Raw genomic sequence first — 25,357 nt, 5'->3', positions numbered from 1 at the left:
TTTGTGAGTTGTTGCTTTCCTGCAACTTTCAGCACTGTTGGCACATAAAAAGTTCAACATTGCTTTGGCACAAGTCTTCTCCATGAATTACATCAGGATTTGCTTTTTGCATTTTTGAATAGTTAAGGAGATCTGCTTTCCTTATTCTTGATGCAATTGTGTTTTGGTATTTTCTTGGCTACAGGTCCAATTTAGAGCAGGCAGAGAATAAGACCCATAGCCTTCCCGAGAGCAGAAAATCTCATTTTAAGACCCCCAAAGTGCAGTCTAATACAACCTCTGGCCCGTCCAAAGGACACAGCTCTAAAAGGTAACATTACAGATTACTTTTAATGTTTTTATTGATACATAAACACATTTTTTTTACTTTTTTTATTGGTTGTATTATTTATTAGTATATAATCTTTCAAAAAGCAAATATGTATAAGATCCCAGTAGATTTGCTGTTTCTCTGTAGATGCATTGGGCGCATGTAGCACAACTTAAAATGGGGTTTACATAGTTATTTAATGGCTTTGCATGTGCCCACATATTTATGGATAAGTCTTTTGGGGGGTGCAATTTTTAGACTGCTCTTAAAAAATCATTTACGGTATTTAAAATCTTAAATTTGAAAAAGCAAGTTGCAGAATGTAGTGCATAGAACATTATGAAACGTTATACCCATAATATAGATTTTGTCCTGTTTAGGTTTTGTTTGATCGTAGTATAAAACCTGTAAATCATTTTTACTTCTGTTCTTGAGGTACAAGATGATATTTGTTTTTTAGGTATACTACAAATTACAAGCAGTAATGAGAAACAGATACTGTTTATTCTGTCAGTGTTTAATAGATTCAATTTATAATCAGCCTGCCTTATGCTAAAGGCTACAATTGTGTTCTGTAGTAGATTTGTAGGTTTTTGTGTGTGTATGTATGTGTGTGTATATATACATTTTTTACAATTCCATTTTCTTACTAATTTTTCATCACCACCTTTTGACTGCTTTCTGTTTTGCTTTTTTGAAATGTGTTGCCTTGCCCCATTGCCTTTAACTTTGTCCTTGGTTATTATGTTGTGTTGATAATTCTGGTTCTTGCATACCCATCTTTTATCTGGGACCTATTATCTAGTAACCAGTTATTAATACAATAAGACAACATTTAAAGTACAAGGAACCCATGTATATAGCATATGTCTCCTGTGAAGGCCCCTCTAAACCATATCACCCACCCTTATACTGCTCATTTACTGGTATCGGTTAATTAAATACAGAGTAGCACAGCAGATTGGCAGCCAGCATCACTAGCTGCGTGACATCCTTTTGCCAGATTTTGGCTGAGAGAGATAAGTAAAACCAGCTGCATTTTGTTAGCTGGTACAGGACAGTATTGTGGAGTGTGGGTGGTGCAGTTAGGAAGGGGAAGTCTCTGCATGGACACACACACACACACACACACACACACACACATACAGGTATCGGACCCCTTATCCGGAAACCCGTTATCCAGAAAGCTCCGAATTACGGAAAACCTGTCTCCCATAGACTCCATTTTAATCAAATAATTCAGAAATTTAAAACTGATTTCCTTTTTCTATGTAGAAATAAAACAGAACCTTGTAATTGATTCCAACTAAGATATAAATAATCCTTATTGGATGCAAAACAATCCTATTGGGTTTAATTAATGTTTTATTGATTTTTTTAGTAGACTTAAGGTATGGAGATCCAAATTACGGAAAGACCCCTTATCCGGAATACCCTTGGTCCCGAGCATTCTGGATAATGGGTCCTATACCTGTATGTATGTATGTATGTATGTATATATAATATATATTATATGGGTTTCCTTCTCCCTTAATTCTAACTAAGCTAGCATAAATCTTTGCAGAAGACAAAAGTGCATGTTTTTTAATTCTTAAAGGAGACATATCATATATTATTGAATTTACCAGTGAATTATACTCCTCTAGCTATAGAAAGATTATGCCTAAAAGAGTTGTTTTGGAATGATTTATTGAGAAATTCCACCAAAACGCCACTAGTCCCACCCATCTGTTCCACTTCCTGCCTGAAGCCTGTCTTTGCTTGTGTGAGTGCAAGGCTGTGATTGGCTATCCCCCCTCCTGCTGTGCTTCTTGCAGGGAACTATTAGGACACGCCCATAGAATTGATCTATAGGGAGCTCCAATAAAGGGGCCATTTTTTACAGATAAGCACAAAGTGAAGCCAGCACCAAATATAATTCATAATTGCCTACAAAATTAGGGGTTTTCATTTATCCAATATGTCTCCTTTAAAAGTTTTTTTTAGTAGATTAATGCATGGTGCTCCACATCATGTAAATGCCCTCTATCAGGAGAATCCCTGATCCCAAGCATTTTAGATAATAGATTGTATACATTTTTTATTTTTACATGATTTATCCCTCTCCTTCTTGTCCACCCCCAGATTTATTACTAAGTGTCAGACTAATGTATGAATGAGTATAGTATAGCTCCCCACATTCTTGGCTTTCATATTCATATGCCCCTTTCTGCTATGTGCACAGGAATCTGCACCAGAGCCAGAAACAATTACCATGAAAGATATTCTCCTTTTATTTGCATATGTTACAGCAGTGTTTTTAAATCAATAAACTTCATGCATACATGACTTGAATGTACATATTCTTTGCACAAGTTTTCTTGTTCCAGCTAACCACAGCAGGGAATCGCAGTTGGCCCTCAATTACCCTACTCCTAAAAACAGAAAAAAGAAACTCCAGACACATTAAAAATACAAAATAAAACCATTTTTGTGGGTTGCCTTTATCGAAGGAAAAACTGTGCTCCATTATTTGGGGGTAATCTGTGTACTGGTTATCTAATTATCAATCCTGCAATGACTAAAAATAGATTTCGTTTAGCTCAAAAAAGTAACAAAAACCATAGAATTTTTTGTGATTAAGACAATAGGCAAAAAGTATGTATTTTAAAAAGCCCTATTCATTGCATTTGTTGCACTGTTTAACTTGAGTTAAAAAATGGCGTATACTGACCTGTTAAATGATTGCAAATTCCATTACCTCTACTAATGAATACATACCCAAAAGATATTTCCAAACTAATAGTTTGTTGATTTAATTTGACCGCTGTTGTTTGGTGCGTGAGGAGTTTGCTAATATATGAATCATGTTGTTGTGGTTGGTAGTGTTGGCTAGAGGTATACTGCATAAATGCAGAGTTTGCTAGCACCAACGGGCATCTGCTGAGTTTCTAGGATCTCCTGTACCACTAAATACTCTTATGTGTTTGCTTAAAAGGTCGTTTTTTTTTCTGCATCAAAATAAGCATTAAATAGGAAAAAAAATTATTCTAAAATAAACTGAACAAACTTAGGACCCATGAGTGAGTTTCAGTAAAATCACTAGCTCACCATCCTGGTTTGATATTTAAGTTACTTGCTTAGATCCTGTCAGATGCTTCACTAGTACATAAAGGAATTTGCTGCTTTGAGCCATTAAAGATAATGAGACAGGTGTTTAATAAGCTAAATGTTAGTTCTTCTAAACAACAGTAATACCTGTATATGTGTATATGTATTTATATATGTATATAATTTTTTTTTTTTTTTTTTTTAACCAGGGGCTGTAGCTCTTCTAACTTATTACCAAATCCAGAGGATACTGAGCGAATAAACACCACAGATACTCAAAGACCCAAGAAAGACCACGTCCGTGGTGTAAAACGCAGTGCCAGCCCAGATCACAGTCGGACCAACTCTCCCAGCTCTGCTAAAAAACCCAAAGCACTTCAGCACCCTGAGCCCTCTTCAGGGCCGAGGCGACCAAATAATAAACCCAAGAAGAGACAAGGCAGCCAAGAGCAGCCATTTCCTTCTGCATCATTGCCATCAACAAGCAAAGCCCACAGCAGGAAGGGTGGATCCCAAGGCACGTCCCCGTTACCTAAAAGAAAAAGGACAGAACTCTCCCCTTGTGTAAAAAGCAGTAGCGCGGCGGTTATATCGACCGGTGCAGAAGACAGACCTCCAAAACTAAGCAAGCTGGCTTCAAAATCGGCCACCTCAGCCAAAGCTGGGTGTAGCAACATCACAGATTCTTCTTCTTCTGCTTCAACATCTTCCTCCTCTTCCGCTGTTGCCTCTGTCTCTGCAGCACCTCCAGGAGCCCGTGTTAAACAAGGAAAAGACCAGAACAAGGCAAGGCGTTCCCGGTCTGCTTCCAGCCCCAGTCCTCGGAGAAGCAGTCGAGAAAAAGAGCAGACTAAAACCAGTAGCTCCTCTAAATTTGATTGGGCAGCTCGTTTTAGCCCTAAAGTCAGTCTCCCAAAAACAAAACTCTCTCTACCAGGGTCTTCCAAGACTGAGACATCGAAACCTGGACCATCTGGATTGCAGGCAAAACTAGCAAGTAAGTTAGCTAAACATAATGTAATTTTTTTCCTGAAATATGATCTGTAGGCAGAGTCACATGCGGATGCACAACAGACCACCATAGAGAAAGCGTTTGACATCCACTTTTACCAACACTTCAGGTGATGCCTCAGGTGCTGATTTGTTTGTATATGAAGGGCTGTTTGGGTGCTTTAGCTTCTCACTTTTAAAGCGGTGCATTATGTGCCCAAAACAGCAGAGTGTGACATTGCCCTAAAGGAGTTAATATATCTGGCACCTTTTTAGAGCAGCGGTTTTTAGTTCAACACCATTCTGATTGCCAAGGTACATTTCAAAATGTGAGTATTAGGATGAGATTGGCAGGTTACTTAAATAATTTCTATATAAAATTGTAACTTCACAATATTTAATTCTTTGATTGTGTTTCTTATATGCCACACTCGAACACAAATTTTCCATAGGTATTTATCCCTATTTACTGCAACAGCTGTTCTTCTTTGAGCTGTTCTTACCAGTTGTCAGGGAAATGTATTGATTAATATTTCCTTTTGAGAGTGTTACTTGGATGATTAAGTATGCCCTTGCATCCCAATTTCTAAAAATACTTGCCAATCAATAAAGAGAAGTATTGCGCACACTATAAGAATTCTCCATTTGAGTGTAGTTGCATGCCATTAAGTCAGCAAAGACAATATTTCACTGCAGTAAAAGTGACATATATAGAAACTGCCAGATGCAGTGCTTTAGCTTACATACTGGGTCCTTTTGCAAGTTGCTGCTCTTATCCTGTTGAAGGCTATTATATTCTTGCCAGTTCATATACTTTATAAATGTCAGTCTTTTTACTAAAGGGTGGTGCAATAATTAGAACTATTTTTGAGCAGCTGAGGAAAAAAATAAACAACACAGTGAGAGTGTACGACAACGTACTGGAGAGGGCTTCATGGAGCTCTGGTTAGCTGTTATTTTTTTAAAGGGATATATTACACAGTAGGAGGCCCAAGAGGGTAAGGGTTATGACCAGTCTACCTGAGACACAGTAATTATGGTATAGGAGAACATGCATTACCTCTCGTATAATTCTGTAATCCAAAAGGCTTTGGACCTTTTGGGTTCTGGTCTCCCTTTTTAAACAAACAATTGATTCCTTCAGTCGTGCAGGGTGACTATGGTAAATGTTGAGCCATGGTTGTAAGAGTCTTTCTTCTCTATTTGTCAGGATATCCAACATAGTAAATAAGCTTGCCCAATCGGCTGTCCAGTTCCCTTAGATTGGGAACTATTTCCCCAACCACTGCCATGATCCTCCACCAAGAAGTCAGCATTGGTCTGGATGGCCTAGCTTATCAAGACATGGGAAAGGGTGTCTTTGGTAACTGAACATAGACGATTTTTACCCCTTGGGCCCCACCCCCTCAATTGTGTCCACCACTTCAGGTTGAGTCTCCATGATCTCCATTTATATGGAAGATTGTTCTACAATAAATGTAGTTAAAGTAAGTTGGATAATTCATCCGAAAACCCAACATATTGATTCAAGGACTGATTCTTAGAATTAAACTGTGTATGTAAGAGAGAGGTTAATAATCCCTACACTTTCTTATGGATTGTTAGTTATCAGCCAGTAGTGCCTTACCCCCAGAACTGCCTGCTGTCTGCTACCATTACTGTTGTCTGGTACATGCTGCTGCTGCTGCAACCTCCCCATGGGGAGAGGGGGTGGGGCCCAGGTGCAATTGTACCTCCTGCTCCCTACAGTAGTTACACCAGTGCTATTAGCTTAGGTATTGCCCAGTAATAAGAACAGTTCAGCAGAATGTAAAATTGTAACTTTTATAAACATTTTGTTTTCTTGCTGTAACCCATTGGGTTTGCATGGGTGAAAACACTACAAGTCAAGCCCCCATTTTCTTCTGTACATGAGGATAATATGTTGAGTATTTAGGGCAAAGAGCCTGGAGTTTGCATTTGGGGAGCCTTACATTACATTTTTACCATGATGAGAAATTTAACTATAGAGTGGTGCCAAGGAATAGCAAACTGTACTAGCACTAAATGTGAATGAGCTGTGCTTTTTGTGCCTTTTACACAAAAATAATGATCACTGATAACTAGAATAGACCTTGTTTACTCTACTTCCTATATTATTCCTGTCCTTTAAAAGAAATTATTTGGCTCTGTTCCTTTTAATAATGAAGATATATATGTATAGGTAAAAGGGTACAGAAAATCTAAAACTAAAATCTAAAACTAAATTGTTTTTAATCTGTTTTCAAACAATAATAATTAATTAATTATATTAATAATAATAAAGCACACAGTTTGAAAAGTAGGGATGTTCTCATTATTGTGATACAGACCCATGCACTTATTTCATACCGATGGTTCTAAGATATTAATAGTTTAATTTGTGAACTCCTCAGACCAGCATTTTTGTTTCCTGCTTCCTACTGCTTACTCATGCTGTTATTGACAGACTAATTTACCTGGTCTAAGGAGGATTCCAGCATGACACACAGTGATTTGGTTGCCCAACTGCCAAACAGCTTGACTGCTTTACTGACAAGCAGACATTATGAACATCCACTAGTTTTCTTCACTAGCTAATAACCCTTTAATGGAAAGCTGTCATAGATGGGTTGTGTGTTTGTTTTATTTATCATGTAACTATCTGTAATGTAATTTAATGTGAAATATTTAGTTTAGTGTATTTATTTTATTCAAAATTATTATAATGGTGCGTTTGATACAAAACCTGGAGGTACCTAAATAGTTAAAGGACATGTAAACCCTACATTTTCCTACCATGTATATAAGTTGGTCACATCTCCCCCCACCCGAATAACACCATTTGTATTGCATATATCCCCTTTATTTGCCAGCACCATCACGTTAGTCTAAAACAAGTAGGGCCATTTTCCCTCTTGCATGTCTTCAGGGACATTTACATCTGCAAACAGCACGTACTCTGTAGCATTCATGCAATAAAGAATGCAAGCTTACACCGGCAGAACTTACTGTCCTGCTTGGATTGTGCTCAGTAATAGTTAAGCTGAGCCCAGGAGAAGCAGCTAGCTAAAGCAGAGTTTCTATGTAAATCAGCAGTGTAGTCTCTTAATTGGCTACCAGACTGGAGGATGTCAAAAAGAACTGAGCATGCTTAGCTAGCCAAGAGCCAAAGTCAGTTCCCAAGGAAGGGACAGAGTGGGTTAGAGGAGGAGAGCAGTTAAAATAAATTTGTAAGTGGTAATAATTTGGATTAAAATAATATTGAATTCTCTTAGACATAATTTTAACTAAGGTGACCCTATACCAGACAATTCTTTCATTTTGCAAGTTTGCCTAATAAACAATTCTGTACCAGATTTAACCACCTATGTTCTGGCCCAAATGAGGCTCATCTCGGCATTTGACCCTCGGGCCAAAGATTGGATGATAGTCTTAAAGAGACACAATAGGTGGAAATTGCATCCTGCCTGGTTTATATCTGGCTGGCTATTTTTGGACAGATATCAGTTGAGCAGGATATCTATTTGTAGGCGTACTCACTTAGTCTGGGGGGGGGGGGGGGTGGAAGTGCTTCTATCTTCAGTTAAAATAGAGACTGTCCTTTTTAAATACTTTGGTTCTTCAGGAAGGTGGCCTGGATATGGTAGACATTTCTGCCAGTAGTTGGGCAATGCCAAAGAACACATGTTTGTGCTTTTCCAGATGATACCTGCCTATTGGCAATATCTGTTATAGACAGCAAAAGTCTTTGTGCAACAAGGTTAAATAGGCAGTATGTACCCATGTTCAACACACAGTCCATAATTAGTGCTTGTGCTGAGCATAATTTTTGTGCTTGCGCCAAACAGTGCAATGACTAAAACTGAAAGTTCAATACTTTCTATCTTTGTCTGAGCAATTAGTGCTCTGCAGTGGTGCTATACCAATTCAGAGGCAAATTTTATTGGCATGTGGTGCATTTTGGTCTCCAAAGGAGCGATCAAGAGGCCAATGAAAACCCTAAAGAAGCTGGCAGGGCTATTAGAGAGTCTGCAATAGACTTAAAGTTGATGGGAAGGTTCACCTTTCAGCAGCATCATTGCCCTAAGCATAGAGACAATACCTACACTGGAGTGGTTTAAAGCCAACTATCTGAGTTTGTTATGGTGGGGCAGTTATTTCTCCCTTTATCCAAAAATCTATGGCAAGACCGGAAAATTGCTGCTCACTAATAATCCTCATTCAGTCTGATAGAGTTGGCAATTTTGCCAAGAGACATGACAGGCTCTAGATGTGCAAAGCTAAAATGTAGTTACCCCAAAAGCTGTGGGTCTACCAATTGTTGACTCATAAGGCGTGAAAACCTTTACAACATACAAAATGTCGGCTTTTTGTTTGATAGATTTATATTTACAAAAAATATTTTGCACCAAGTGTTAAGTATGTTGTGTAAATCAAGTGTTAAATATCGCCAACAAATCCTTTTCAATTTCAGGTTCTAACACAACAAAATGTGGAAAGGTTTAAAGGGGTAATTATTTATGCAAACCACTGTATATCATTTGGGGCCTGGAATTTTCCTGGACCATATAAATATTATTTTATTTAAAAGAAATACAGTGGCTTGTGGGAATTGGCATTTGTTAAACTTTCCCTATTCCTTTGTCCCAGACTTAAGAAAATCTACTAAGAAGCGCAGTGAGTCGCCACCCGCTGAGCTCCCCAGCCTGCGGCGGAGCACACGCCAAAAGACCACGGGCTCCTGTGCTAGCACCAGGTTAAATCTTGAAATTCTCAAACTTTAATATAAAATGTATTTATTAACCTCAAAAAATTATAATAGCCTTATAACTATAAATTAACTAATTTAATCATATATTATTTGAATTCATTTAATAGTATCATTATGTTGATACTAGAATCATGCTATTGCCAATTCCTCACTCATTTTGTTTTGGGTTGCAGTCGGCGAGGCTCTGGCCTTGGCAAGCGAGCAGCAGCTGAAGCTCGCCGACAGGAGAAGATGGCCGATCCTGATAACCAGGAAGGTGCAAATTCTTCAGCTGCTCGCACAGATGAGACTGCACAGGGTGCAGCAGGTAAAATTTGGGTTTGGTGTACTGAAATTTTCAGTGATACATAGGGCAGATCCTGGGGAAAAGAGGGTCTTGCTTCCAATGCTTTAACCCTTTAAGTGCCAGCAGAATCTTGCATTTCATGCAAACTTATTTTGAATATTTTGTGCTCTTTCAAGTGCATTTTTAGTTTACCAAATAAAATTAAATTATGATATAGGCATTTATACTAGAAAAATATTTTTTCTTATGGAAACAAATTCAACTGAAATTTGGAAAGCATCATGTTTCTCAAACATGCCAATACCAGGTATGTATAGTTTTATTGAGAGTTTTTTATAGTTTTTTGGAGATCAAAAACTCCCAGCAGTAAATTACCAAATTTTCAATGCAATACAGCAGAATATGGCAAACATTCAATGCCAAAGCCAAAAATCCTGGAAAATTAGGTTTACCCCAGGAAACCATACATTAGTCGTACACATTTTGCCAAATCCAAAATGAGTAACCATGTCTTTCATCTCCAAATGGCAATGCTCTTGCTGCTGTTTCTATAAAAATGTATGAAAATTCTAAACAATCGTCTCAAAGCTTATCTTCTGTATAGCGTTAGGTACCAAGAAAAAACATCCTAAATATGAAAGCCAAGGGAGCACTGAGCAGCTTGATGCAGTTGTGCTTAGGATTACCAGTATCAGGCATTTAGAGAACCCTAAATGAAGTTATTGTTGCATACAAATTGCCCAGATGATCACTTCAGCTACTAAAAATTCAAAACATTTTCTTCATTTTTGTGGGGTTAAAACAAACAAAAAAGAAAATTAACAGGTTTAATTAAATGCCTAACATTGCCTCAAAGCTTCCACTTTGTGGCACCTTATCTCCCACATAGCATTAGGTACCAAGAAAATAACATCCTTAATATGAAAGCCAAGGGTCCACTGAACAGTTTGATGCCCATTGTGCATAGAATTACTAATGTGTCTCACATATTTCTACTACTAATAAAAAAACACTGAGTGGTCAAAGTGGTAAATAAGTAAGTTGACCCCAGAAAACCTCGTATTTTTTCAGAATGTAAAATGGGGAGATATGTCTTTGAAAACTGTCTCAAAGCTTGCAATTTACCCCATTATATGCCCCACATTTGGTAGTTTTCCAGCATAAAACATCCTAAATATGAATGCCACAGGCCAACGGAACAGTTTTATGCCTGTATGCATAGATTTACCAAACTGTGACGTACAGAGGCACCCAAATAAAAATAGTGCATATGAATTTTCACATCTGACTGCTGCAATATAAGCACCCGGTGTGAGTTATGTACCATAAGCCCCCCTAACAGTACAGAGACCCTAGAAAACCACATATGTTCTGAAAGTACACATTCTGACAAACCAAAATGGGTAAATGTATGTCTTTCTACTGCAACTACCAAATTGCAAAGCTATGCTAAATGTAGCAGTTTTTATGACATTTCTGAATATTATCACAAATTTATTCATATGCCACATTTCATAACGTACCTACGTAAAATTCATTTAGGGGGAAATGGCAAACTTGAGTAATTAATTGTGACCTGTCTGTAATGTTAGAAAACAAAGTGGGAGATGTGTATTGTAGTAAGCACAAATAACCTTTGGCACTGGTGGCAGTGCCAGACAAGCAAAGGGAAACCGTACAAACATAAACCGTACAAGGATAATAGAATTGGACAGTCAAGTACTACAGTACAGGCAACTTAATCCATTCCATGTTTTATTAGTATAAAATTGACCTGTGACAGGTGAACAGAATTTGTTTGCTCTGTAACGTTAAAGGGGCAATATATACCTCTTCTGTACATAAGCTGTATAAACAAGGCTTGCACTAAAAATGTGTTATGTTAAATAATCTGTACTTGTCATTATAAAGGAATTATTCTTTTGTTTTTACCATCCCAATCCCCTGGAAGCAGGGGAGTCATTTTTAAAGGAAGATAATGAACACTGTAATTACCCCTCCCCTAAATTCTGTTTTTCACTCATGATGGAGTATATTATACAGGGGGCTTAACTGAGAAGGGCAATTTATTAAGAACCCATTCCATCCCACAATAGTTTTGAAGATTTAAGGCAGTGAAATCAGTGGTAAACGCAATGTTTGGTTTCAATTCTGCAGAATGCATGTCCAGCACAAGCATTACTTATTAGAAACATGTTGAATACAGGTATATTTTCCCCTTTACCTGTAATCGGTCCATTTAAATGAAAATGTATCATGAGCTCTGTATAGGAAAGAACTGCTTCCCTTCAATTTACAGTGACTGAGATGCTGTCAGGACCTAAAAGAACAGTTAATTTGCAAAAATTAACCCAGTGGCATTGTCCCCTGGAAAATGTGAGATTGGAGTTCTGCTGTAGTCACGGGTAGTGAATGTGTGACAAGTGTGTGAAATGCAAACGGCTGCACACTGTTCAAGTTCTTGTTTTTTAATAGTTTTATTTCTCTTTAGCTTCTAGCTCTGTAGCGGGTGCAGTAGGGATGACTACCTCTGGGGAGAGTGAGAGCGATGACTCTGAAATGGGACGGCTTCAAGGTACCAATTCACCTTTGTAAATGCACCTTCTGATTTGCTGCAGACACATTTTATTTGATTAATCAGGTATAGTACAGACTAAGAACACATTTGGAGACTTTTGTATCTAAGCCCCCCCCCCCCCAAAAAGCAGAAATAAAAGTTACTGATTTTGGGGGACAATAAGCAGTTTAATTCCTTGTTCATTTAATGGACAAAGCACCCTGAATTTTTAGTGTAGTACTACACACATATTTGCCTGTTTTCCACCTGCATTTCTTACCTGGTTTTAGCAAACTCCCCTTTGTTTTAATAGCAAATGTGACAGTGTCTAGGCATGCAACATTGCAGCTGAGCAAGTCCCAGGTCTGCATATTCTCCCAAAATTTATGTTGTCAGTGATATCCATGCAAATCATGTGACAAACCGCATGTCATCACTGACTTCAACGGCATACCCCTAGGCTTGCCAAAATAGCCTAGCATGAAAAATTCAAGATGGCAGCACCAGCATTGTTAAGAGGTATGGGTCTTAATGATGTAGTAGGGTCGGCAAGTTAGTTTGCAAAATACAAGGGATGCACCAAATACACTTTTTTGGTCGAATACGGAATCCGCACTTGGGAAAAAATAATTTCCATTGTTGCGCTGTCTAAAGTCATATATAATTTAAAGGTTTGGATTCAGTGCGGCTAGACCCTTGGATTTTGCTGAATCTTTTACCAAACCTGGGATTTGGTGCAGCCTTACAAAATATTGCGATTTAACTTGCATTCACATTTTAGCTAACCTTAACTGGGAAATGCTTGTATGGTCCAATCATTTTGTGCAAAGATAAAGTTTTGCTCATTAGTAATGCATGGGTCATCAGAAAGTTGACCCACACCTGATAATCATCAGCCCCCTCCTAGTTAAAGGACAAGGCAACTCAAAATATAATTTTTTGCCTAATAAAAGAAACCAAAAATTTAAGCAACTTTGCAATATACATTTATTACAAGTTTGTAATGGTTTTTGAGTTATTTGTATTTATAATTGCTGTTAGAAGCAGTGTTTGCCTGTGGCTCAGACTGTTGAAACAATGTAACACGAGGCAGCAGACTGACAGACCTGACTTGCTGGAGAAGCAAGACCTTTGCAACATTGTTCAAAATGTAACAACCAGGAGTTCAGCAAAATAGCAATTACATTTACAAATAACATTTAAAGCGCTACAAATTTTTACAAAGTGCAAAGGTAAGCTCCACCTAATGGGAGATCACTGAGCCAGCCTGATCCTGCTTCACTCACAACACTTGAGTTAGCCCCCACAACACTACTGCTGTTTTCATTTCCTGCCTGCAACAGAAATATTTTTATTTAGATTTTTCTTCACCAGAGTGGGTACTCTCATACCAGATTGCTTAGTAAATGGTAGCAAGCATTCTTCTTTTTGTAATGAAAATTTGACCAAAGCACTGTGCTGTTTTAATTAGTTGCTCTTAGGAGAAACTTCATGACCGTCATACATTCAAATTTTTTTCTGAACCACACAGCTCTTCTGGAGGCCCGAGGTCTTCCTCCACACCTCTTTGGTCCTCTTGGACCTAGGATGTCCCAGCTCTTCCATCGGACAATTGGGAGTGGGGCAAGTAAGTCTCTCTCTCTCTCTTCTTATCTATCTGTATTTGTGCTAGGGCTTTTCAGTAACTCCTACAGCTCTATGCTAGCTGAAATAAGTCAATGAATCATCCCAAAAAATGCAGAAAATAAAAATTCAAAGATAAGATGAAATTTGTCTTAGATTACAACTATTCTTAGTATAATAAAATTTAGTTCTGAGGTGAACTTCACCAAATGTGAAAAGGGAATATAGCGGACTGTGTAGGTGTGTTCTTTTTTTTTTTTTTTTCTTTTTCACACACATCACATTAAATGTGTGCATATAGAGAATATATTCTGTGAGATTTTTGCAAGCAGCTGTTTGTAGTAGCTGCTATTAATATGATGCATTTTGCATGTATTACTGTTAAATCTGAATGTTAAGCTCTTCAGGATTTGTGCTGAGGGCATAAATTGATGCTGTGCCAGCCACAAGATCTGCATATCATGTGTGCATTTTCTTCTGTAGGCTCCAAGGCACAGCAACTGCTGCAGGGTCTCCAGGCTACAGACGAGAGCCAGCAGCTCCAGGCTGTCATTGAGATGTGCCAGTTACTGGTGATGGGAAATGAAGAGACGTTGGGTGGATTCCCTGTGAAAAGTGTTGTCCCAGCACTGGTAAGAGAAACTCTAGGGGTCATTTCATAATATTTATATGCAAAACAGGCCTAAAATTATTTTTTTTCATCTAAATGTAATTATTTACAGTATTTTGAACAGTTCTGTTGGGGTGTAGTATAAATCAGAGACCGCAACAGTTCTTTGAAATTGAAGATATGTTTCTTGGGATCCCCACTGGTAACCCTGCTCTCCCATATTAAGGTGTGCATATTCTCACATACACTACATGTTTTAATCCAGTGATCCCCAACCAGTGGTTTGTGAGCAACATGTTGCTCTCCAACCCCTTGGATGTTGCTCCCGGTGACCTCAAAGTAGGTGCTCATTTTTGAATATCTGACTTTGGGGCAAGTTTTGGTTGCATAAAAGCCATTGTAATTGCTAAACAGAGCCTTCTATAGGCTCCCAGTCCACATAGGGGCCACCAAATAGCCAATTATAGCTCTTATTTGCACCCCCAGGAACTTTCTCCATGCTTGTGTTGCTCCCCAACACCTTTTCCATTTGAATGTGGCTCACGAGTATAAAAGGTTGGGGATCCCTGTTTTAATCAATACTTGCACATGCAACCAGCAGTTACTACATTGTCCGAAGTTAATAGATGTAGCAATGAGTCACTGGCCCACCAAATGAGGCAAACTGCAAACCTATTGCAATTGATCAATGAGGCAAATTGCAAACCAAATAGGTAGAGGCTGATTGAAAAAAAATATCAGGGTATGGGATTTAGTCAAAACCTTTTACCATGTCAGTTTTTAAATATGACATAATCCATAGACTGTTGGTTTCCAAACAGTGGGATACAGCAGCTGATCAGTCCAAGCCTAAGGGTCAGTTTGGGTAAGGCTATGACTGAATGACTTGTACATCTGCATCTTTATACGTGTAATTTTGTTATAAGCGGTTACCTTGGCCTTCAACCAAATGTTGAACCACAAAGGGACATGAACCAAACAAGACCCAAAGCCACAGCCCTTTCTTAAACGTGAATCTCAGACCTTCCTGTCATGTATTTGGGCACATCAGAGGGGATAGAAGTTTATTAGTCAAACGGTTTAATGTTTGTGAATTAGGAATTGTTTTTCAAATGGCAATTACTAGAAGTCGATGTCTGTAAATCATTCATTGCAATTATTTTGTTCTCTGTATAAATAACATTTTTACATTTACTTTGGTTTAACCCCTTGCTAAAGTTCTCTCTCTTTTATGTTGGTTCTACTAACCCAGGGATTCTGATTTTTCTTTTTTAGATAACACTGCTGCAGATGGAGCACAATTTTGATATAGTAAGTTTTTACTAAAATCCATTTATAGATTGTCAGTGCTGTCCAACGTATTACATGTAGTGGGCAAATTATTTCTTATATAGCATGTTCAAGGGCCAGCTTAATTTAAAATGATGTCTATACGTCTGTGGAGTCTTCAAGCAGAATGGGGAACATAAAAATCGTTTGGTGGGTCACATCCAGCGCACAGGCCTCTAGTTGGACAGCCCTTGTATATGAGATTGGTTTTATTTAATTTTAATTTGATTTAAACAATTCTGCCTTTTATAATTTTGTTAGGTAAAGTTATTATTGCTATTTCAGCTAGACATTAGGTGGGATGGGGGGAGAAGTTAGAAATACAGTAGAAAGTCTTTTATTAACTCAAAACATATGTATACATCAGTGCTCTGTAGCCTTTTTGTTTTATTTTTGGTATTTTGATTTTGTTAGTCATTCTTAATGATACAATTAATAAAAAAAATAAAGTAATACAGGTATGGGATCCATTATGTATATAATTATGTTATAATTGGGAAGGCTGTCTCGCAATTAAAAATCATTTTTAAAAATGATTTCATTCTCTCTCTAATAATAAAACAGTAATGTAAGGTATGTAGATTCAAATTATGGAAAGAACCCTTATCTGGAAAACCCCAGGTCTGAAGCATTCTGGATAACAGGTCCCCTACCTGTACAGGAAAGAGAGGTTACATGAGAATAGTGCAAAGGGGGTAGTGAGAAGGATAGGGTAAGTCTATAATGGCAGGAAGGTCAGATCCTAAAGCTGCAGGATTGACACAATAATCAACCTGGTAGCAGTATTACATGTATGTTATAAGCTTGGCTAATTTAAATAGGTCATATTAATTATGATGGTTGGGAAATATGACATTTATGTTGCAGAAATGTAGGTAAATGGTTTGCCTGACTGGGCAATTAATAATAAGACTGAAGCCCTATGTGCTTCAAGAACATCTTATTTAAAGCAAAGGAAACAGATCTATTTGCTGCTGCAAACAGGCTACAATGGGAAAAGTAATCTGTGTCTTAATCTTAATTTAACATTGCACTTAGTTTTGGGCCCAGCGATGAATGTGATCTAGTGATTGTTAACAACCCAGAATGCATTACAACTGTGCTTGGAATAGAATGCCTGTGGAAATGTGCCCAGAATATTGTATCATTTAATGTATTTTACCACAAATGAAGGTAAAAGTTGATCAGCAGAGACATTAAACTTTAGATCTATGGGACCTTTAAAAAAATGGAAATATTTTGGTTTTCTGGGAGTGCTTAATTCTTATCAGTATAGCCAGCCTTGCAGGACCTCTTTTTTGGTACAGAAGATGTTGCCCAGACTAATTATTATTGGCTGACAGAACATTTAAGCACATTTAAAGTGGACCCGTCACCCAGGCATAAAAAGCTGTATAATAAAAGCTCTTTTCAAATTAAATATGAAATCAAGTCTTTTTCTTTATTAACACATCCATACCCATAATAAAAGCATTTAAAAATCCCAGCTGTCAATCATATATTGCTTACCCTGCCTCTATGCCTTAGGCATAGAGGTGGGGCAGACAGTTACTTTCACTTTCAATTCAGAACTTATTAGATGTTGCTGCGCCCCTCACATTTCCCCCTCCCCTCCTCACCATCTAATTTCGTAACCAGAGTATGGACATGGGTATCAGGTCCCCCCATACTGGCACAGAAACAAGATTTTGGCAGGATGCAATGCTTGCCTTAATAACAGTGTCCACAAAATGGCGCCGGCCTGCTTGCTGCAATTGTGAATTCCAAGGCTGAAGAAAATAAGATTAAAATAATTTCTACAGTGTAGGTGAAGTTCATTTTGCTTGACAAACACAAAAGAAAACAATTTGGAATTATTTCTTAGGGTGACAGGTCCGCTTTAATCAATGCTGCAAGGTGGATGGACTATTTAGCTTAGTTCAGTTATAACCAAGGCATTACTTCTGATTTTCTTTAATTCACTCTTATGGTATGTCTCATGATGCAATTTCAATATCTGAAAGAGAAAAAAAAAACTAAAAGATAACAGTATGGTAAAAATGCTGTTTTATATACAAATTTCCTGTACTAGCCCAGAGATTAAACATCCCTGCAATAATGATCCACAACTAAAAGCTTGGTCTATTATGCTTCAGTTATGCAGCAGCCTAGAGCATGTGCAATGTCTAAAGATAATGATTGGGAGCTACTGGGGGAATTTTTAGAGAGATTCAGATCTTCAATGCTGAAGGGCAGTGGTTGCCTTCAACTTGTAAAGAGTCCCCAATCATAATATTTATCAGTTCTGCCTAATTTTTTGTTGAGGTTTAGTTCTCCTTTAAAAAGGGGTTTTGGGCTTAATCTTGGAGTAATAAAGGTCTGAACATTTGACGTCTAGTGGAAAAGTTATTTCAAGATTTTAGATAATGTTCAAGATTGGTGAATGGTGTGATAAATAGGATTCAGCATTTTCTGTTAAAGGAACAGTAACACCAAAAAAATCAAAGTGTATAAAAGGAACTACAGTATAATGTACTGTTGCCCTGCACTGGTGCAGCTGGTGTATTTGCTTTATAAACATTACTATAGTTTAGTAAATGAAGCTGCTGTGTAGCCATGGGGGCAGCCTTTTAAAAGAGAAAAGGCACAGGTTACATAGCAGCTAACAGATAAGTTCTGTACAATACAATGGTGTTTTATCTATTATCTTCTATGAAACCTGTGCCTTTTCTCCTTTTTCCAGCTTGAATGGCTGCCCCCATGGCTACACAGCAGCTTTTTATATAAACTATAGAAGTGTTTCTGAATGTGCAAATTTTACCAGTGCAGGGCAACAGTGCATAGCATTATGATTACTTAAAAACAATTTTTATTTTTTGGTGTTTCTGTTCCTTTAAGTGCATCATGTCAAATGAATTGACTTGCTTTTTAGTAGTGCAATAAATGGTATCCAGATTAGATATGGCCAAGGCTTATATTACGTTATCACATAAACTTCTTTTCTCAACTAAGGTCAGGTTGTCTTGTGGCATTGTCCTTGGATAGAGCACCAATGTTAAATATTGTGTACAGGAAGTAGTTATAAATATATTGGGCTAGGCTTCTATGTGGTGTGCAGCAGCGTTAGGTTGAATTCACTTTTTAATGACTTTGATGAGTACATTGAAAGCAATGTATCTGTGTTTGCTGATGGACAGAACAGGCCATACTTGTAGGGGGAACTATTCAAACTGGTGTTCTGGACTGCTAGTGTCAGGTGAGATTCAGTTGTTGATAAATGTAAAGTTATTTACTTGAAATTTAAATGTTGAAATTTAAAGGAACAGTAACACCAAAAAATTCAAGTGTATAAAAGAAATTCCAATATAATGTACTGCTGCCCTGCACTGGTACAACTGGTGTGTTTGCCTCAGAAACACTACTATGGTTTATATAAAGAATGCAGCTGTGTAGCCATGGGGGCAGCCATTCAAAGGAGAAAAGGCACAGGCACTTAGCAGATAACAGATAAAACACGATTGTATTCTACAGAGCTTATCCGTTATCTGCTATGTAACCTTTGCCTTTTCTCCTTTTTTCCAGCTTGAATGGCTGCCCCCATGGCTACACAGCAGCTTATTTAAACTATAGTAGAGTTACTGTAGCAAACATACAACTTTTACCAGTGCAGGGCAACAGTACATTATATTTCATTTACTTTAAAACTCTTTAATTTTTTGGTGTTACTGTTTCTTTAAGACATTGCAGGCTATTTATGCCCCTAATGGGAACAAAAGGCAATCCTTGATGGGCTTAGGGGTAATTGTGAACAATAAACTGTACTTTGGCAAGCAGTACCAGACAGTGCCAGCAAGGACAAACCATGTATTTAAAATGGTTTAGGAGACTCAAGCAGTTCGTACCCTTTATGGTAAGCCCCTATCTATAATATGTTGAAACTACAAGGGCATCCTTTGAGATTAGAAGGTGTTATGTATTTATACACCTGAAAAAATTAAGTTTTAAACCAAGTGGTTTTTTTTTTTTAAGCTTACATTTTAATGGTTTATTAATGTGCTTCCATAACCTTAAATATTTTTTTCTATTCCAAACATATGTAGCCCTGCTGATTGCTGACTCGTGCTGTAATCAGCCAGTTAGAGCAGGTAGAGTTTGTCAGTGACATGCAGCATGGGGTTTTTTGTTGCAGCTTAAAAGAAAAAGGTGGAGAACTCACTAATTGCTAAAGATGTAAACAGCCGAATATAGGTAATAGAAACAATTTGTGAAGCAAATTTATTATGCTTTTTCTATAGTATACATTTATGGTAGTGATAGTGTGCCTTCCAGGAAGGGCTGTATACTTTTTTTTACTACTCAACATTATAAGGCTACAGATTATAGAACTCTTAAAGGGGGGCCTATCAGCCTAAGAAATAATTCCAAACCCTTGAGCAAAATAAACTTTGTTAATACTATATAACTAGTATGGATTTTGGGTTTTGAAAATAACTTTTATTATACAGCTTTTTATGCCTAGTTGCCCCCTAAATGTTAATCCAGGAACTAACCCCATCTGGAAGTTAGAATTTACTTGGATAACTTCAGTGACTAAAAATGTGTGGGGCTTTCCTCCAGCCTATGTTAAATAAATGGTCCTTGAAATATTTATTTTGTAACAGATGAACCATGCATGTCGAGCCTTAACCTACATGATGGAAGCACTTCCTCGCTCCTCTGCAGTAGTTGTTGATGCCATCCCTGTGTTTCTGGAGAAGGTAAGAAGCTTAAACTCAGGGATCTTCCTAGAAGGCACCTGCTTTTGACAGAGAGCTTAGTAAAGAAGGTACCTAATTAATACCCTGTTTACATTTCCTCCAGCTCCAAGTCATTCAGTGCATTGATGTGGCTGAACAGGCTCTCACTGCCCTTGAAATGTTATCACGGAGGCACAGCAAAGCCATTTTACAGGCTGTAAGTACCATGCATCCCACCTTGCTATGATAGACAATATCTGTCCTGCGTGGTGTAATCTGCTCTAATAGAATAGCTAAATATAGATAATTGTGCTCGTTTAGATGTTGCACTAAGGCGACCTTTTAAAGACCAATTTTAAAAAAAACAAAAACATTTTTTTGAAGGGGAAAGTTCTATTTTTCCGTAAAATTCACCTTATTACAGGACTATGCCTACAGTGATTTCTGTTGTGTACAATCCATTAGCAAACTAGAATGTTATTAGTCATACCACAGTTCTGTAACTATTATATATACTTGTCATCTGACCTACACAAGTCTTGTCTACTAATTCCCTTATAAATTACAGTGGAATTATGTATTGCAGTGATTTTTTTTTTATCACAATTTTCTTTTACAGGGAGGACTTGCCGATTGCCTCTTGTACCTGGAATTCTTCAGCATCAATGCACAGAGGAATGCTTTAGCCATAGCAGCTAACTGTTGCCAGAGTATCAGCCCAGACGAGTTTCACTTTGTTGCAGATTCTTTGCCATTGCTAACCCAGAGGTTAACACACCAGGTGAGCCTGTTTTATTGTAATGTTACTGTTTTGACTAATTGGATACCCACATGTATGACTAGAACATGGAGACATGCTGATTTATGTATATGAGGTTTTTGTCAGGTTGCTGTTAGTCTTGTATTCCTAATCATAGAATTAAGGGAGACCTATATAATAAGTAATTTCTCTTCAGGTGTCAGGTTTCATTCTGGGCTAAAAATTATCATTACCTTTTAAAAAAGGCCCCTTTATTGGAGCACCATATAGATATTCTACAGTCCCTGTTACTGTTTGAAATGAGGCTTTGCTGTGTCTTAATGTTAGTGCCAGGAGCACAGTAGGAGGGGGATAGCCTTTTTTTTTTTTTTACAGTATGTCTTCTTTAAATGTTTTGACAAACTCTGCTCTTTCATTTTATTTCATAGGATAAGAAATCTGTGGAGAGCACTTGCCTCTGTTTTGCACGACTTGTAGATAACTTTCAGCATGAAGAGGTAAAACTTCTACAATTTGTCGTTTGCCCTCTTTAAACAATTTTAAAATATGTAATGCTCTCTGCCTTTGGCATACACTAGTAATGACAGTTTGCTCCTCTGCAATAACAAGGAGCATTACTGATCAAAGCCCACCTATCAACATCTGAGGCTGCCCTAGACCGAGCATTTCACCTGATTTTCTAACTATTAAAATGTGACAGGTGATTAAGGGTGCTTTAAAGTTGTCTTTCTCTCACAGAGAATCATGCAGTCAAAAAGCAGTATGCCATCTTATTGAGATAAAAATGGGATATTAAACAAGTAAAAAGCCCTACAGTAATATGTGTTCTTTCCACTTGTTTGTGTGACTGGCAGGTTTTGCTGGTCTGTATAATAAGTCCTCAAATGTCAAAATACTGTGCTTGAGTTTGTTATATTTCCTCATGGTATCAGAGTAAGCTTCTTCAAGAGAGTCTTGTATATGTTTAAAAACTTTTTGTTTGGTGCTAGAGAAATGCACATGAGAACAGTTTAAGCAGTTATAATAATTATGCTGTGTGTACCGTATATACTCGAGTATAAGCCGATCCGAATATAAGCCGAGGTACCTAATTTTATCTAAGAAAACTGGAAAATGTATTGACTCGAGTATAAGCCTAGGGTGGGAAATGCAGCAGCTACTGCTAAGTTTTAACAATCAAAATAAATACCAATAAAATTACATTAATTGAGGCATCAGTGGGGTATAAGTTTTTCAATATTTATTTCAAAGAAAAACAGTAAACTAGCTCTGTAAGCGGAGAAGAGGGTCAACAAAAACAATATGAGTACTACCCCACGCTCATTGCACATTGGAAAACTGGCAGCAGACCCGGTCCCGGAGGGATGTAAGGGGAAATAAGTATTGCTAGTGGGAGCCTAGGCCAGGGCACTGGAGGGTCTGGTTGCAGGTGGCCTAATTTGCACACAAAGGAGAGAGGGTGCTAGTCTAGAGGGACCCATGGCACCCGACTCGAGTATAAGCCGAGGGTGACTTTTTCAGCACATTTTGGATGCTGAAAAACTAGGCTTATACTCGAGTATATACAGTAAGTGTTTTAGTTAACCATTATTTGATGTAAACAAGCACACACTTTGAACTGCTAAACACTCCAAAATGCCTTTGTACCCGGCAGTAATACTAATCGCTGGTGGAAAGGCCTACGCATCGCTTCGGTTTTCAGAAGTCACACAAAATTTCCTCCTGCAGGCAGCTTCAGACACCTATTACAATGAAATATGGTGTGGGGGTTTTTTTCTTTTTGAAATGCTTTATTTATATGAATTTTTTAAATATGGACTGTTTTATGCCATATATTTTTCTCTAACAGTCTGTGGGACACAGGGACCATGGGTATAGTAGGTACCAGCAGGAGGCAGGACACTAGAATAGGAAGAAGAGGCCTAACCCCTCCTCCCTGCTGCTATACCCCCTTGCACTTCCTGCCTTAACCAGTTTTTTTTCTAGTGTCCAACAAGGAGACAGGATCATCTCACTACTCAGATTCTTTTCATTGGCCAGATCCAATCTGGCAACAGGGGTTGTTCCTAGAGGTCTCCAACAGGAGCCCCTCTCTTCAGGCTGCCCCCTACGTGGAAAAAACAGGACGTTGGGGCTTTTCATGTAAGCTTTTGCTACTAGCCTTGCAGATTCCCTGCCTCTGCCTACAGAGCACAGAAGCTGCCCAGCGTGTCCTAGTGCCATTAATCCTGCCTAGCCATACAGCGCTGCCTATGCCTGCTCCCCTTTGCCTTACTCCCCCCTGCCTGGTCTGCTCCCTGCGCAGATCGTGCCTCCCAGCCATGCTCTTCCCTCTGCCTTGCGTCCCCCAGCCCTGTCTGCCTACCATGCTGTGCCTCTGTATGCTCCGCTGTCTCTCTGGATCCTCCGAACCCGATGCGTTCCACCTTCGGCGCAGACGGATGACGTCACGTGCCCTGCTTGGAGTCTCTTCTTCGGGCCTTCCTTTCGCGCGCTTCTCCTCCGGTCACTCTGCTTCTCCTTTCTTCCGGATCGCATCGGTTCCTCCGCTCTCCATCCTGAATCGCTGGCTCTCGCTCTCCATCCTGGACCAGGCTTCCCAGACAGCACGGGCTCACAGGGACCGTTATTGTTCTACCTCAGGAGCTAGGCACTGGCAATAGGGAGATTGGGGCTTACTGGTTGGGGGAGGCAGGCACGCAGGCTACAAGGGCATTTTTTCATTTGCATACTATATGCTATTCTACAAGGCACTGTGATATATAAAAAAAAAAAGTTTTAAAAATTTTTCTTTGATGTTATGCTGTATTGGCTTTTCACTGACACCTCTCCTGCTTTATACTGACCTGTACTAGCACTGCTTGGCACCATACTGATACGGTTGTCTCTGTACTGGCACTGTACTAACTCTGTGTTTTGGCCTAATTGCATTATTTGCACTATACTGCCACCATACTGATATAGGATTGGCACTGTACTGGCACGGCTATTTCTGCTCTGTTGTTTTTTCCTGCCTTGTTTTCCCTGTTCTATCGCTCACAGTATCATGGCAGAGGGCAATTCAGAGGGCCCCTTCTCCAGGGGGGCCTCTAGCGCATCCAAAGTTAAATATCTTTCTTGCGCCAGGTGCTGCAAACGCCTTCCCTCAGGCAGGAAGAACCCGCTATGCTCCTCCTGTTCCAAGATCCCAGCTGAGACTACTTCCCAGGCCCAGGAACCTACGCCTACGGTCCAGGCAGAGGAACCAAGGGATGGGCCCTCCTCCGCAGAGACACACACAGTACAGCCACAGGCCACGGTTTCCAACTAGGACCCTCCATCATGGGGTCTCTCTATCCACAGGCATTCCCAAATTGGCAGCATGTCTGAACTGTTGGACAAGTTGGATCGGGAAGACCCAGATCCACGAACCAAGTCCCTCAAACGTCACGTCCCTCCTCATGCCGAGGAATACAGTGATTCTGATTCTCCTCAGCCCTCGGCCACCTGGGATGAACAGTCCCTAAGCGAAGGCGAAATTTCAGATGACGATGACCTTGCCGATGCTGAGGAAACGTCAAAGACCCCATCGGAAGCGGTAGACTCTCTCATCGCGGCAGTCATATCCTGCCTTGATCTCAAGACGCCAGAGGCTCAGAGTTCGGCGCAATCCTTATTCAAGTGCCAGAAGAAGCTACTATCCATGTTTCCCACTCATGAACAGTTGGATAGTATCATCCAGTCGGAGTGGGATCACCCAGAGAAGCGCTTCCAAGCCAACAGGCGGTTTCAGCGCTCATATCCGTTCCCTCAGGAAGCTCTTCACAAGTGGTCCACTCCACCCTCGGTGGACGCACCCGTCTCACGCCTCTCCAAGAACACTGCCCTTCCGGTCCCCGACTCGTCCTCCTTCAAGGATTCCATGGACAAAAAGACGGAAGGGTTCCTCAGCCGCATACACAGCCGCCGGGGAAGTCTGAGACCCGTCCTAGCATCGGCGTGGGTAGCAAGAGCCATACAAACCTGGTCTTCCTCATTAATCAACGGCATAAACTCTGGCGCCCCTAGACAGGAATTGGCGACCCTGGCATCCCAAATCAAGGACGCCAATGAATACCTGTGCGAAGCATCCCTTGATTGCGGTTCAAGCCATCAGTCGAACATCCGCACTGTCGGTGGCGGCACGCCGTTCCCTGTGGCTAAAACTGTGGTCGGCCGACCTCTCATCCAAAAAATCGCTTACCACCATCCCATTCAAGGGTAAACTCCTTTTTGGCCCAGAACTGGACAAAATTATCAGTCAGGCGACCGGGGGAAAGAGTACTCTACTTCCGCAA

The 25,357-nt window shown here is 39.2% G+C and overlaps 1 protein-coding gene across 10 annotated transcripts in view; it reads left to right on the top strand.

Annotated features, from left to right (window-relative positions):
- Window positions 1-25,357, top strand: part of trip12 (thyroid hormone receptor interactor 12) — a 73,471-nt gene that overhangs the window by 19,083 nt on the left and 29,031 nt on the right. For 6 of the 10 annotated variants that reach the window (XM_031901548.1, XM_012970118.3, XM_012970121.2 and 3 more), the window contains exons 3-14: window positions 185-310; window positions 3,610-4,397; window positions 9,041-9,146; window positions 9,335-9,468; window positions 11,939-12,022; window positions 13,536-13,631; window positions 14,111-14,259; window positions 15,513-15,548; window positions 20,207-20,302; window positions 20,406-20,498; window positions 20,901-21,062; window positions 21,470-21,538. In XM_031901548.1, the coding sequence (XP_031757408.1) occupies window positions 185-310; window positions 3,610-4,397; window positions 9,041-9,146; window positions 9,335-9,468; window positions 11,939-12,022; window positions 13,536-13,631; window positions 14,111-14,259; window positions 15,513-15,548; window positions 20,207-20,302; window positions 20,406-20,498; window positions 20,901-21,062; window positions 21,470-21,538 (1,939 nt within the window). The remainder of the gene's footprint in view (window positions 1-184; window positions 311-3,609; window positions 4,398-9,040; window positions 9,147-9,334; window positions 9,469-11,938; window positions 12,023-13,535; window positions 13,632-14,110; window positions 14,260-15,512; window positions 15,549-20,206; window positions 20,303-20,405; window positions 20,499-20,900; window positions 21,063-21,469; window positions 21,539-25,357) is intronic. The other 4 variants (XM_012970126.3, XM_012970123.3, XM_012970122.3 and 1 more) reach the window with 2 other exon arrangements.

Source organism: Xenopus tropicalis, chromosome 5 (genome assembly GCF_000004195.4).
Source record: "Xenopus tropicalis strain Nigerian chromosome 5, UCB_Xtro_10.0, whole genome shotgun sequence".
NCBI lineage: Eukaryota > Metazoa > Chordata > Amphibia > Anura > Pipidae > Xenopus > Xenopus tropicalis.
This window is presented reverse-complemented; position numbering and strand designations above follow the sequence as displayed.